Genomic DNA, 16058 nt, shown 5'->3' with positions numbered 1-16058 from the left:
AATACAGACTTTACTTAGCTGGCACTTTTCAAATGAAAAGTTTTCCACCCAAGACTATCTAATATCTAACATAAGAATATTTGTCCAGACGTTGATCTTTATCTATTTTACTTCTGCAATTATGAAATTGCAAAATTCCTTTGTTCCCCAAATATTTAAGTCTATACTATATGTTAGCAACTGTAATAGGCACTGGAAATCTTTTGGATCCATGCAGTAATATTTATGATTTATAATAACAAAAGCAATTGATATATTTTAAGCTCTTATTTACCAGTGTGGCAAGTTTAGTTTATTAGGCATTATCTAAGTATCTCACAAAGCCCTAAGAGAAAGCTACAAACACCACTCCCATTTTCTAGATGAGCAAACTGAGACAAAGAGAGGTTCAGGAACTCCCCCTTTGAACCTAGGTCTGAATGATTCTAGTGACCATACTTAGCTATAAACACCTGGTGTAAAACAATGGGGCACACGATTATGTTTTATTTGAAAAACTAGTCTTAACACCTTCAAACATGGTAGTTCCACATAATCTGACAATGGGAAACATGCATCACAAAATGCTTCAGTACACTGTACACTGTGTTCTGTTGTCAAACATGTTCAAAACTTCCTTTCTTAGAATGCATGATCCACCTATTGGCGATTTTGGAAAGTAAAAGCACTATGTTCAATCATGAAATAATTATTGTGAGTTGAAATGTAATTACTTCATTATATATAGGTTGAAGAAATGCTCTATTAAGGCTTTCTATAAAGAAACTTTATCACTGAAAAGCAATTTTAAACCATCCGACAGAATATCATCTATGAAGCAAAGAGTCTTCAAACTGAAAAATTGCCTCACCCACATTTCACTTCACTCCACATGTAAAATTAACTAATGCAGAAAAGAAATCCACTTCTAAAGTTCAGGTTATGCATCACTGTTGTTACTTGCATGTGCACAGTAAATCAGGTAAGAAAGACATAGTTATCAGATCCATCTTTCACATTACTCCAAACTCAGATACAAAGCAAATTGGAAACCTGTTGAAAGGATGGGTATGTGCTCATTCCAAACAATTTCAACGACAGCATTTTTCTAAATTAATGTAATATTTTGTTTTATAATCAGAAACGAGGCAAAAAGAACAACAAACAAACTGAAATAAATAAAAGGAGTTACTGAAATGCAGCCAGGGCTTTAATTTCCAGATCTACTTTGCAGCATTTCTGTTTGAACAGTTTATAACATAAGCAACTTCTAGAAAGTTAAAGATTTTAAGGGAAAAAAAGAAAGAAAAAGAGCACTAGGGCTGTTTACCAATATAAATAATCAATAAGGGAGGCGAGTTTGTAGTTCATCCAAAAACGCCAGCCAAACACTCCTGCTATTTGCTTCTAACAAGTTATTGCTTTGGAAAACATGTTCTCTCTTAAAATAACCTGCTCGATTGTTCTAAAAAGCCTCTGCATTTCCACGGAGGGCTAAATAGCTCCCATACTGCGATGCGTTGTCTGATAATGTCAAAGTAAATTATGCATAAAGCCACAAAAGAGCTCCGATCCTCCCTTGATAAAAGGACACCGGCTTCTGAATGAACCCACCACACAACCTTAGTCAAAGTAATGAGTGGTCCTCTGCAGTATTTTAAGAATGACAGCCGTTCAAAATACCTTTTTTCCTGGATGAGGCAAATGAGCCACAATGGTAGCTATACAGGTAGGATAGTAATTAACATTCTTAAGGAAGGTCAAAATGACCTTGGACATTTTTAGCATTTACTGTAAAAACTCCAATCCTCCCACTAAAAATCAGAATTTGTTTCCAGTCCGATATGGTTAAAGCTGTTATTGCCTGGGAAAGTCCCAGAGAAACTAGGGAATTGAAAAAAAAAAAAAAAAACCCAAGTTGTGAAAGACAAAGTTAAACACCCCTAGTACCAGGAAGATTTTTATGATCTGAGTGTAACTCAAGATGTGTTTTATAAACCCGTCAGGAGATGAACACACACTATCCTCCAACCCGACAGCAGGGCCCTGACACAGTCCCCACGCTCTGGCTGCTCACCCCCGTCCTGGCCCCTCTTACTGTGGGGTGGAGGCTGGGGGGCGGGAACTCCTATCCAAGCCTTGACATCTGCCGAGCGTTTCCCAATAGCGAGACAAGGCCCCTCAGCTGGAGGAAGCGGATACTGACAAGGGAGAGAGACAGACACAGACAGGACTAGAATTCAAGGCTACCGGGGAGTGGGGAGAGAGTTATGCATACTCTGTGTGGCCCGAGTGGTCCGGATGACACAGCCCAGGTGTCCCGACTAAAGCTGGCATCTCCAAAGTATCCAGAACTTAACGCAGGCGCACGCAAACTCGGCCTTTGGCTTTTCTGAAGCCGGCCAGTTGGCACAAGGGTCCCGGTTCCCGGAGACCTGAGAGGCGTGGAAGGGTTGAGTCCCGCAGGGTCTCACTCCCGGGGTTGTCCTCCGGCTCCGCGGGGGAGGGGACGGAGAACTAAGTCAGCTGCGGGCAGGAGTAGCGGGCGCTGGGGCGCGGGGCGGGGAGGTCCGGGAAGGAGCTGCGCGCTCGGCTGGGGCTTCCGAGAACCGGGGATGCCTACCTTGTAACATGGCCTCAAGTTTCTTCCTGTCCACGCGGAAGCGCTCCTCGCTCCACTCGGGGCTGTGCAGCGGCGCCCCGGCGACCAGATCATCCTCGGAGCCGGGCGGGGGCGAGTCAGTGCTGCGCTCGCTGTTGGAGCCCGGGTCCGACTGCGCCGCCAGGTAGCCGGGCTCGCCCTGGGCGGCCATGGTGGGCGCGCGGCACTTGGGCCCCGGCTGCGGCCGCCGCTCTGCCTGCGCCGCCGCCGCCGCTCGCCCGCCGGGCTCCACTGGCTCCCCGCGCCGCGGCGCTAGCTCGTCCCCCAGCAGCCGCCGACGCCGACGCCGACGCCGCCGCCGCGGAGCCCCGGGCGCATCCCAGCCCCGGGCGCCGCCCACGCCACCCGCAGCCCAGGGTCCCGGCAGCGATCCCCGGCCGGTGGCTGCGCCGCCCCCCGCCAGCAACGGCCGCGCGGAATGAGCGCGCCGCGCCGCCAGCGCCTCCATCCGCGGGGCCCCGGCGCCCCCTCCCCGCCCGCCGCCCCCGCCGCCGCGCGCTCATTGGCCCGGCCGGCGCACGGGGAGCCGCGGCGGGCGGAGGCGCGGGCGGGCCGGCCGGCCCTGCCCGGCCCTGGCGCTCGCACACACTCCGCGCACACACTCACCACGTACACTCTCCTGCCGCTTCTCTGCGCTTAACACGTATATAGCGTGTCCCACACACATACTCTCAACGTTCTTCAGACACCCGCCAAGTTCAAGCACGAGACCCTCCTGAAGGCACACGAAGCGCACACACAATTCCCCTTCTATTTACATTCACACACTACACCCCAGAATTCACAGCTCCAGTCGGTCCCACAAGTTTGAAACAGGAGGGAGAAAAGAGAAGGCTTGCGGAAGAAACCGTGTCCGTCTCCTGCAGATACCACTGTGGTCCTGGCTTACATGCAGCTCTTCACTAGGAGTTCAAATCCAGGCAGCGCCTGTCATCACAGCGAAGTGGCTAGCTGGACAAGAGGCTTACTTTTTTTGTGAGGAAAGGGATTTTGTTTTCTTGAGTGAAGTGAAAAGAGAGTCATTTTATATATGATTCTTAATATGGATTGAGATTATAATGAATGGATTCAGCTGATTTTTAAGGGGGTGTGGGAGTCAGGAGAAAGGAGGCTCTGAGATCGCCGTGGTGGCTGGCTGGCATCCGGGTAGTGTGTCTTGTCAGGACTGAGGGCTCTTTTATATTATCAAGGTCAGGCTCTCACAGGTGATGGCCAGCAAATGAACCTCAGATCCTAACTACCCAGACCAGCCTACCCACAGACATTTTCAACTTGAACTTGAAGTACCAGGAAGAAACTTAAGCCAGGAATGAATGCCCTTGGAACTCTGTTTTCCCAGTTCACACTAATCTGTACCCTCTTTTTGACCAAAAGCGCAAAGATATTTCAGACATTTATTTAGGAGGTGAGGGGACAAATGAGATAGTTTGTCACTGTGCCACAGAGGGAGGCTTACTGGCGTACCGGAGAAGCAAGATAAAGCATGGTGGCCCATGGATAATCATGTACTATGCTTAAGGTTAATCAAAATTCTTATAGGTTCAGTTGCCTAGTTAACAAAAATTGACTCTGTGCTGGATACTGTGGTATAATTGACAAATGAGGAAGCTGGGACTGTGGGAAGTAGTCAAGTGATGTAACTAAGGTCACAGAGCAGCAGATAACAGAGTCAAGAATCAAACCCAGGTCTGTGTATCTGACACAGAATGTCCACAAAACCCTGTCTTGTTGAGTCATACCTGCTTAGAGTTATATCCTCAAGAACGGGGAGCAGATGTACACCATAAACACATGATTCACCACCATGTGTTCCTTCTCTGAACTTATCATTGTGCAAAGAACTAATTTAAACACCAAAAGAGGTTATCGAGAAGCCTTCCATCAGGGATGTTTACCATAATTTTCTGTCACCAAATATTTTTGAGGAAACTACCATATTCAGGGCACTGTATTAGGCCCAAAGAAAAGTGATCAAAAACAAATGCCATCTACAGGCTACTAGACCAGATATTCTAGTGAGAAAGAAAGTTGACTGAAAATAAGTAAGACTCAAACATAAAATTACACCTATATTAAGCATAACATATAGGAGACTCAAGAGACGAGAAAACATCTAATGGAATAATTGGATTCAAAGAAGTCAGTGGAGGCTTCTCAGAGAAAGTGACTCCAGAGCTGGGAACAGAAGTTTGAGAAGAAATTAACTAGGCAAGAAAGAGGAGGGAAGAGCCTTCCATGCAAATGATTGTTTGATCATAACATCCCTAAAGGTAGATATCACAACCATTCTTATATTCCAGTAATGCACAGAAGGTAAAATAACTTACCCAACGTTACATAACTAAGTAAATCAGGATTTGAACCCTAGTAGACTTCCTTGAAAACTGGACTTCTGGCACTCTACACTTAGCCACTCAGCCATATAGGGTCTCAATAGGATCAGCATAAGCAAAGATCTTGTGGTTGGAGGAGGTGGCAACTAAGAGAAGACAAGCATAACCAGCACACACACACAAAAAAAAAAACACAAGGATTTAGATGGTGCTGGCCAAGACAGGAAAGGTAAGTAAGGAATAGAGCATGCAAGGCCTATAAACTAGGTTCAGGAGTTTTTGTCTTCCTTGGAACAGAAGAAAGCCATGTAAGGGCTTTAAGTAAAGGATGATGTACTTAGATTTGCGTTTTAAAGAGATGGCTATAGTAAGGAGAACAGATTGAGGGACAAAATGGAAATAGATCAATTAGAAGACTTTCTAGGAAGTGTAGATAACAGATGCTGGTAACTTATCTAGAGTGGGAAAATGGAGAAATATGAGGTTTGAGAAATATGTTGATGGTAAATATTGACACCTAGATTGGCAATGGTTTGGATATGGGACAGTGGAGAGGAAAATGTCAAGACTCTACAGTTCTGGCTAACAAATTGGAGAGATAGGCACCATTAACTGAAATAGGAAACACTGGAAGAATACTGACTACAGGAAAGATGAAGTTGAATTGGACATGTTGACTTTGAGGTGTCATTGAGATCTCCAAGAAGATATGTTAAGTAAGCAATTGGTTATATGTGTCTGGACTTCAGCAAGATCTTGGCTGGAGATAAAAAATGTGTTATTTATTTGTTTATAGGGGTAATTCTAGCAGTATGCATGGGTAGGACTGTCTAGGGAAGGAAGAAAATTAGAAGAAAAAAGAACCAAGGAAAGAGCCTTTCACAAATTCTAGCACTTAGTGATCAAGTAGATGACAATATAATGGGAAAGGAGATAGAAGGAGCATTAATAGAGGAAAGAAAAAACAAATTTTTGTCATCTAAGCTCAGGAAAAAGAGTATTTCAAAAAAAGAAAGTGTGATTTTTGTACAATAAGGGAGGTGAAAAATTTTTGATGGAGGTCACTGGGACCTTAGCAAAAAACTCAGGAAAAGTGGTTGAAGAGTGAATATAGCTAATGAAATGAGGAGTAAGGAAAATTATTTAGGAAAGGTTTGGCTGAGAAAGAAAGGAAATAATAATAGCTGAAAGATAATGTGGATAAAAGAGCTGTTTGTTGTTTATTGATTTGTTGGCTGGTAGATTGAATGATTGATCTAATGGGTGAGGTTTGAGCACTGGAAAAAAACACTGAAAATGATCCAGTTGACAATTGAATATATAAGGAAAAAAGAGGAGAAATTGATATTATTGGGCTTTGAAAGCATGAAAAGAATAGACTCCAAGATACAAGCAGAGGCAAAACAGCTCATCAGGAGATGAACAGATGGGTATAACTGTGGGTCTTTTCTTTTTTTTTCACTTCTAGAATGCAAAGGAATTCATACCTGAAGGCTTTTATTTTCCCAGAAGAGTAAAAGTCAAAGTTATGTGTTGAAAGTGTGAGGAAAGAAAGCTGCCAGAGGTTTGAGGAAAGTAGCAATTATCCTTTTTTTAATAGAGATTCTAAAATAGCCTTTTGCATCTGTAAAAGAATGAATTGGCATTGTTGACAGCCCAGTTGATGTTGGCAGTCATAATTTATGATGGGATCAGCCTGCTTGTTCTGACTTTCTCCATCAGTGCTAAGCTTCTTGGGTGCGGATGCAGAGAAAACACAGGAGTCCTGCCAAACACATGAAACACCAGGCCTAGAAGGCAATGGAGCAGTCCTTGATGGAAAATAACTTCCAATTTAGAAGTTTATACCCAGGAAAACTATCATTCAAACATGAGGGCAAATTCATTCTTAGGTATGAGAATATGACAATTAGAAAAATCTTGGCATCTCTGCCTCCATACTCTATTTGTCTTCTTTGCTGCTTTAACCTTTGGGTCAAAAAGAGAAAAGGGCTTCTCTCAGTCCTGAAGCCCTGCACATAGGCTTGTTAATCATCAAAAGGAATTTTGCTTACAGTAGAGATTTCTGGAAATAGCTCTTTACGAAAGTTTACCTCCCCCAAAGAAATAGAGAAATATGTATGCAAATAATGATCGCCCTGTCAAAGATTTATAGCAAATCAAGATCAGATCTTGAGAGTCTACTAACCAAGGACATGGAGTTTCTCAGCTCTCCTGAGACCCCTGCTTATGCCTGGATGTAAGCAGCCTTTAGTCACTCCCTACCTGCTCCCCCTTTCCCCAGCATAAAAAAATCTTGAAATCAACCCTGAGTTAAGAGTGAGCTTTAGGATATTAGTCCACCATTTTCTTGGTCTACTGGCTTTCTGAGTAAAGTCACTTTCCTTGCCCCAACATTTTATCTCTCATCTTATTGGCATGTTGTACAGTCAGTGACATAAGCTTGGACTCAATAACAAATTGTCTCAAAAAAGATTACTTTCTTTATACTCTATCTGAGCAAGCTACTGGAGATTGTGTGCCACCAAAACAAGGAGCAAATCAAGATGAAGAGAAAAATATGGGACATGAGAAATAGGAGATCCAGCACATGATAGAGGAGAGCTCAAACTGGAGTAGTTCAAAAGCCTGGGTTTGATTTCTTCTAAATTAAATAGATTGAATTCTTGAAGAGTATGAACATATGCAGAGGAGATTAACACTCAGATTAAGAATGAATCTCAGGAGATTCAGGTGGAGACTTGAGTTAAATTAGTGATTGGTTCATAGAAAACTGTGGTACTTTTTGTACCATTGACAATAATTCCAAGTATAACAAAATATACAGCAAAGTCAAAGTATTTAGAGTATGTCACATGGCTGAACTATAACTAGTATTTACATAGTTGTAATAATGTAACAATAATGTAAACCATGACTACTGATCTAACCCAAATTATAAATATAACTATAGTAGGAATTTGGGGGGTTCAGAAATATGCCTGAGCAGTGGTAAAAAAGTGAAACTTTATCTGCTTTAGGGAAACATCAATAGACAGTGACAAAAACTTTAAAAATCAAGAAGTAGCAATATAAGCATATTATTTGGAGATACTGAGGTTAAAAAAAAGAACCAAGCTTGGATGTGGTTGCCTGTAGGAAATGGAAAATAGGGGAAGGCATATGGTACTTCCACTTTTTATACAAGTTTTCTAGAATAATTTGATTCCTGAAACCATACAGATGCATGACTTTAAATTTAGAAAAGCTAATGAATTAACACAAGCTTATAATACCATTACTGAAATGATAGAGAGCAGAATCTTGAAATCACAACTTCAGTGTCCTGTGTTCTTTCCAAAAAAATTGAACCAAGAGTTAGAGTAATTGACCAACTTTTTGTTTTCCTAGAGCATATTTGCTTTATTTGTATCTTCCCATTTCACTGAAGGAAAGAATAATTTTCAATTCATTCTAAGTATAGGAACAGATCAGATATCAGGTAATCAATTGTGCCAATTTTTTTAAATGGGACCATACTGTAAAAAAAAAAAAAAATCACTGGGAAAAATTTAAATAACTAAGATCACATTAAATCTTCAAATTCACAAAATATGAAAACCCACAAGAGATTGTTTTTTTAAGTGAGTGATGTCTTACATTTGCCTTAGAAATACATGTCTAATTGTGATTACTGGTCATCTGATGAAAAAAAATTTCAGAGAGTATTTTTGAGTAAACTGGATTGCTGTTCTTTTCCAGGCACTCTTAACTAGTTTCCCTGAATTCATTTTTTCTAAGGCAAAATATAAAACTATTGATCCTGAACTTAGGTATTTTTGTTCAGTTGCAGAAGTTTATATTAAAACTACTTTTCTATTTTAATTTAAAACCTTGGCATGTGTTTGAATAATCTTAACATATGGCCAGATATTACTCAATTGAATGGCATACAAAGCTCTTAGTGGGCCCCTGTTTAGCTGTCCCCACTCATTCTCTTTTGACATTTTATCCGCCAACAGTACAGAATGATTTGTAACTCCTGGTCTCTTCCTGCTCTCTCATCTAGAGCTCTGTGTTTTGCAATCAGTATTCCTTCAGTCTGAAATATTTTCTCTCCCATTTTGCTCCCCTGGTGGTCACAAATATCCTGCCCCTAGGCTGGTATGGATTATCTTTTGTTTCCAGTGAATGTTGTGCTTATTCTGTTTAAAGCAATTCTCTCTGCACTTATTATCTGTATTTTCTTCTTCATCACTGTCATCATCACTTCAATGTCTGAGCTCTTGAAGGCAGAAAGTATGTCCAGCACCCAGCAATTGCCTAGTATAAACTTGTACCATGCACCTAGAAACATATGTTTAGAAATTATTTTGTGATACAATTTGGATGATTATGTAACCAGAGAGTAACTAAACTGAGAAGGAACATGAAAAGAAAAGTTAAAACTCTTAATGCTAGAATTAAAGGCGACTGACAGGTAGGAACATTCTTTTGTCAATTTGCAGCTGAGGAAACCTCAGGGGGAGAAACGAGATGAACTGATTAGAGTGATGTGTTAATTATGAGGCAATAAACTTGGAATCACTAATATTGAATCTGTAAAATTATCAGGTCTGGTCCCCTTTACTTCATAGTTCAAGAAACTGAGATCCAGACTTGAAAAATAAATTTTTGCAAATATATGATTAAAATTTATCAAAAAGCTGACTTTCAGCGAGGTATCATCCACAGAAACCATTCATTTTGTCTTAAATTTATTTTCATTTTAACTTTTCACTGAAATGTTTTGGCCAAAAATCTACATACCCATCACATGGTGCAGTATATTTCAGAGATCAGTTTGCTCTTAAGTGAACATTCTAAAATCATATAAACTTTCCCTGCAATGCAGAGTTAAAAGAGCAGCAAAGTATTAGATATTCTATTTTCATGCCTTTAGAGTTGATTCTAGGGGGAGGTTTATTTGACATAAATATAAATGAAGCAATAAAGAAAAATAGGCATACCATATATAATGTCAAGGCTTTTTCAGACTAACAACAATGTCCAACAATTGTTGAGCATTTCCCTTTATAATTGCTGGACACTGGTAATTATCTCATTTGGTTCTCACCACAATCCTATGAGATTGGTACAACTATTACCTCTATGTGAAAGCAGAGGATAGCTAAGGCCTTGAGAGGATAACATGCCTGACACATGCAGTATGGTGTGGTTGTAATTCAAAAATAGACATCTGACAGAAATGGCTTTTAAATGGGTGCTCTCTCCTATCTGGGACTACCTGAAAACATGTAGGTAATGCAAAACGTCAGAGGTGGAAGGTACCTAAGGCTCACTGATGCTGGTAATTTTCACATTTAAAAAGTTGAAACTGTCTTTCAAATCAAGTCTAATTCAGAAAGCCCTTGCAGAAAACTCATAATAACAGAGTTGTTCTGGTTTAAGAAGGATAGGGATCTCACTAGCTCAACATTTTCCTTCTATGTCAGGGTTCCAAAGGCTCAGAAAACTACTGACCTCATTTTCTTTTTCTGTCTTGTGCAGACACACACACATACACACACACATTTATACCTGGGAACATGAAAAGCATATTGAGACAGATATTGCCCAAATTCCACAGCTCAAAACATCAAGTCACGTTCAGGTTTTTATTGCTTGCCCATTAGAAGCTGAGAGGTTCTGTGCTTTCCAGAGGTCAAGGGCAGAGGATACTTAGTTGCCAGAAGGCCCTAGGATTTTCTTACTATTTCAATAAAATAGGCCTCTCATAAAAAATATTCTGAAAAGTAAAAATTTTCATTGGGCTTTCAACACCCCAAAGCTGAAAAGTAACAGAGAAAACATGGGTCATTGAAAAGAGAAAAGAATGGATCAAAATGGAAGAAGAAAATTAAGCAGCCAGCAAAAGAACAGAAGAAGGAAATGAGGTTTCCCAGTCACTTACCTGAATTCTAACATTGCCCAACATTTGACTTTGCCCGAATGGAAAAAAAATCTTGCAGTACCATGCCGAAACTACCACCCATGGAGATATTTAAGTACCAGCCTCACAGCTTCAGCAGTTGTCCAAGTTTCAATGCTCATGTTAATTGTGCTTTTGATCTACAGTACCAATATTTTACCCTGTCATCCAGGATACTTGGGCTAACACTTACACTTAAATTTATTCTCATGACCCCCTGGAACTGAGAAAGATGGAAGGTTTTGCAAAAAACAACATAGTAAGCATGTGCAAAATTGAACTTTCCTGCATTTTTTTTTGATGGACTGACTGTCTGCTGGCAATGTGACTTTTAGATCTAGCCAGAAATAAAGACTGTAAAGCCATAAAAACATCCAGACTAAAGGGATGTGAGAACTGGCTCTACTTCTAACATTACACTCATTTACAAGGTAAATTCTACCAATGCCACTTACGTGCTAAACCTCACATCAAATAAGAAAGATTCCAGAAAATAGGACCAATGGAGCATTGAAAATCAGCCTTCCTGGGCAGCTTGTGTGGCAGGAATGGTTCATAACAGGGAAAGAGTTGGTCATAAAAGGAAGGAGAGGCCTGAAAGCTACAGAGATGCCAGTGGGCAAAATACATGGCACACATTCCACCACGCCCTTGACCTCCCCTCAAGATTGACATTACTAGTTGGTCACAGCTCCTTGCCACTCCAGCTCAGGAAATGCTTCTCAATGAACAGTCCGAACAGCCAAGATAAATCATCTGGAGTTGGCTCTCAATATGAAACTTCATTGCCATGCTGGATCCACCACTGTGGTTAAGGAACTGGAAGACAGACTGTCATTCATGTGGTCACGGGCTGTTAACCCATCTTCCAAGGGAGATGTGCTTAAGAGCAAGGGAAATAAATACCCTCCTCATTATCTATCAGCTGTCCCCTTGAGGATCCCTGTGTTTTTATAAAGTAAAAATAAATGGGAATCAAACTGAATCTACTCCAGGTTTAGAATGTGGTAGTGAGCTCTAGCCACGTAGAACTATCAATATGTACCCGCTCACAGTTCTAACCTGGACATCAGTAGACCTGTGTTTTAACCACCACTCTTTCACCAATTCTTTAGGCAAATCTCTTAATTTTGCTGAGCTTCATTTCTTCATCTGTAAAATTTGGGAACGGTTGATTTGTGTACTACATGAATTTTAAGTTCCTTCTAACTCTAAATTTCTATGACCTAAAGAAAGTGCTCACTTATTACTCAGTTCAGAAACAGGCAGTTTCTAATTAGAAAAGGTTCTTTGAAAGAAGAATGAATGGAATCAAAGAAGAACTGGAAGACCACAAATTCAATGTGGTGGAAAAAGGAGCTCATAAGGGTGCAGGCTAGTCAAAGGCTGTGTGACACACAGGTAAAGAATACAGACCCTGGAATCAGATCCCTGGATTCCAGGCCAGCTGAGACACTTATTACTTTTATGATCTGTGTATGAGTTATCTATTATTGGGTAACAAATTACCCCCAAAATAACAGTTTAAAAGACAAACATTACCTGTGGATTTCTGTGGCTCAGGAATCCAAGTACAGCAGCTGGGTGTCTCTTGGTCAAAATCTCTTGAAAGACTACCATCAAGGTATCATTTGGACTTGTGATCTCATTCAAAGGCTCACCTGAGGGATGGTCCACTTCTAAGTTGTTCATGTGGCCATTAGCAGGTTTCAGTTCCTCAAGGGCTCTTGGGAAGAGGTCTCAGTTCCCTGCCAACTCCTGGCTGGAAGCATCCTCAGTTCCTTCTACATGGGGCTACCATAGCAACACACAACATAGTGTTGCTTCCATCAAAATAGGCAAGCAAGAACGCAAGGAAGAGTGAGTGTCCATGCCACAGCTTTTTGTGGGCTCATCTCAAAAGTGATACACCATCACATTTTCCCTGCTCTATTCATTAACAGCAAGTCATTTGATCCAGCCCACGCTGTGGGGAAGGGGTTACACAATGGCATGAATACCAGGAGGCAGGGATCATTAGTGCCATCTTAGAAGCTTCCTACCCCAACCTGGGACTAAATATTTACCTCTTCAAACCTCACTACCCCTTATTTAAAATGGACATAAAGTATCTATATCCAAAGATTGTTGTAAAGGTTAATAACCACATTATAAAGCACTTAATTCACTTAGTACCTGGAATGCAGTAGGGACTCAATAAATGGATATTATTTTTAATAACAGTTTTGTGCATAACTAAAGTGATCTACTTGAGCAGACAACGTGTATTCACAAACCTGAAAAATATAAATAAAGGAAGATTGAAGTGGGTTTAGCAAGGTATTTTCTGAAACTTCCTGAATATAGCTCCCTCTTTAAAAAAAAACAGAAAAAACAACTAGTTTGTAAAATTAAAAACCCACCAAAAATGTACACAAGAAAATTAGATGACTTTGTATCCCCACAAACCCTAGGATAGAGACTAGCAGGGACAGCATCAGAGGAACACCACAACTGCCATAGAGGACTCATTGGAAAGCACAGAAAGCTAGTCCAAGGTTCCCTGAAATGAAACTAGGCGGGAGTCCCTATAGGACCCAATTTGCAAGCATCTGTCTCTCGGTGCTGAGGTAGTCTGCACCCTGTGAACTCTTAAAACTAAGACACAAAAACTCTCTTCCAAGTCAAATAAATCCCTGTATTGAGGAGAAACTTCTGGAAATAGGATCAAATTAAGTAGGATAGAAAAATAGGAGCAAAGGAAAGAGATTAAGATTCAAGTGGAAAAAGAGAACAGAGGAAGCAAATCTTAGGAGTATGGGGTCATCTGTTTTTATCTCTTTGCTAAAGAAATCTACTTCACATAAGAATGAGCAACAGAAATGGACTGAGATTAAAATACAAGGAAAAAGGATTCGGAATAGGAAATTGAATAGTGTAGGAAATATCCCTAGAGATAATGAAAACATGCCAGAAAGTCATGCCCTCCAAAGCCTTGAAAACTGTAACTTAAAATTTCAAAACAAGTGAAAAACAAATATGTTAAATAATAGAAGCAATAAAAGAATAATAAATCAGAATCAAAAAAACTTTAATATGAATGGAGAAAATGGAGATTTGAAAGACAGGATAAAGAACACAGGAAACAAAGAAGTTTAAGAAATTAACATTAAATGAGAAGAAACTAAAAAGCAAAACAAACACAATGGATAGTAACTGAAGATAATAAGAAATGGAAGGAGAAAAAATATTTTAAGTCAAAAGAAAGAAAAATATTTTTAAAAGAGGTTTGAGAGAAAGTGATAGAAACAGAATATGGGGAGGAAGCTCTGACATAGTAGGAGTCTCTGAAGAAGAAAATCACAGCAATGGGGCAGAACAAATTCTAAAACTTGTAATTAAAGAAAACTTTCATGAAATAAAAGATGATATAAATCTTCATATTTAAGGGAAATTTCCTGAACCTAGGAAAATCAACCTAGAGTAGCCAACCCTAAGACACAGTCTAGTAAAAGGTATGAGATTTTAAATAAAAAGAAAAAATTATTTGGACTACCAGGCAAAAAGACCAAAAAATAAGATTGTCATTAGATTTCTCAACTGCAACACTTTATATCACAAGACAAAAGAATAATACACTTGAAGTATTCAAGAAGAGCAAAGATTCAGCTATTCAAGAAAAAAATAGGAAAACTCCCATAACAAGGATTACATATCCACATAAATGTTTACTTACAGTATAAAAAGGCTACAGATAAAGTGTTATGAATGTACCTAAGAAATATTGCTCCCATGAGCCTTTCTTACAGAATCTGTAAGGAATCTACTTTAAGCTCTCAGCACATAAAATGATTTGGGAGATACCCAACTTAAGGACTGAACATTAAACACATATTATCTGCAGAACTAGGACAAAATGATGGCTACAAAGGAGTTAATGTCATATATAATGTCTCTACATGACAGAACAACTGAAAGAGAAGAGGAAGAATCAGGAGAGTATATGAAAAATATAAAAGCCTTAAAAACAGGGAGAAAGAAAGAGAAAAGGGGACAAGATAACAAGACCATACACAATCATCACCTTCAAGTTTACAGGCATTAACTAAGTTAGGAAAGTCATCTTTCTTTAGCAGAAATCAATAAGAATGTCTATAAGAATTGTTCCAAGCCTTTTGTCATTCAATGTCTATGTTCTGCATTATGAAGAAGAAATTTCAAATATGAAAAATCTCAGAATGAAGAAATTTCTGTGGTCCTTTTCTTAAAGTGTAGTCCAAGGCCCACCTATATTAGAATCACTTGCATTGTTGATCAAAAATGCAAATCTATAGGACTCTTCCCACACCAACTGACTCTGAATCTCAGAGTGGGAGATGGAGACAGAGTACCTGAGAATGTAGATATTAACGTGTTTTCCAGAAGGCCCATAGTTATTTAAAAATCATTATTTTGAGTTCTTCAACAAAACACAATCTCTATGTTCAGTTGTAAAGCCTTTTCCTAAGCCAGGTCTTTGTGGCTGGAGCTCAAATTGTAATGGTGCATAGTCAGTACCTTCTATATGTGTTTCAGTTAAGTAATAAGATATCCAGTTACATATTCCTTTTTTTAATAAAAAGAAAAATTAAACACTTAAATGATACTTTCCCTCTGGAAATATTTTCCTCCGGAAAATCAACAGAAAAACTCCCAGACCCATCCTTCAATCCATGCTCAAATACATTGTTCAAAAAACCAAACTACCCAAACCCCACATACTTGTGATTGAATTTCTCCCTCAAGTATGTTTCAGTTACTACCATGTTTTAAGTCCAAGCTAAATTCTACCACCAGTTATACAGCTCAATGTTCTCTGATTATAGCACATACTTGATGAAAATTAATGGAATCCATATTTAATTCCTACATTAAAACTGCTTTTATACACTATAATCTACATCTTATAAAGCCAAAGGCAAAATGACTAATATAACATTTAAAGAGAGCATGTGACTAGCTAAGCTAAAAAGGAATAGTGTACTGTAAAAGCTCAAGTTCAGATATACAAAAAGCTTAGCCTATCTTTGACTGGTTTTCTTAATGCTAACAAATTGAATACAGTAGTTACCCAAACCAACAATTAAAAAAAAAAACTTGCTCTTCTTGGCAAAGA

At 39.6% G+C, this 16058-nt stretch overlaps 1 protein-coding gene across 3 annotated transcripts in view; it reads right to left on the bottom strand.

Moving 5' to 3' along the window:
* The window catches only part of BICC1 (BicC family RNA binding protein 1), a 256510-nt gene extending 253103 nt beyond the window's left edge, over positions 1 to 3407 (bottom strand). Inside the window, exon 1 of one of the 3 annotated variants that reach the window (XM_036895091.2) lies at positions 2603 to 3407. In XM_036895091.2, coding sequence (XP_036750986.2) covers positions 2603 to 3089 — 487 coding nt within the window. In that variant the 5' untranslated portion in view covers positions 3090 to 3407. The remainder of the gene's footprint in view (positions 1 to 2602) is intronic. The other 2 variants (XM_036895092.2, XM_036895090.2) reach the window with 2 other exon arrangements.
* Positions 3408 to 16058: the final 12651 nt, after the last annotated feature.

The sequence above is a fragment of the Manis pentadactyla genome, chromosome 8 (assembly GCF_030020395.1).
Source record: "Manis pentadactyla isolate mManPen7 chromosome 8, mManPen7.hap1, whole genome shotgun sequence".
In the NCBI taxonomy this organism is placed as follows: Eukaryota; Metazoa; Chordata; class Mammalia; order Pholidota; family Manidae; genus Manis; species Manis pentadactyla.
This window is presented reverse-complemented; position numbering and strand designations above follow the sequence as displayed.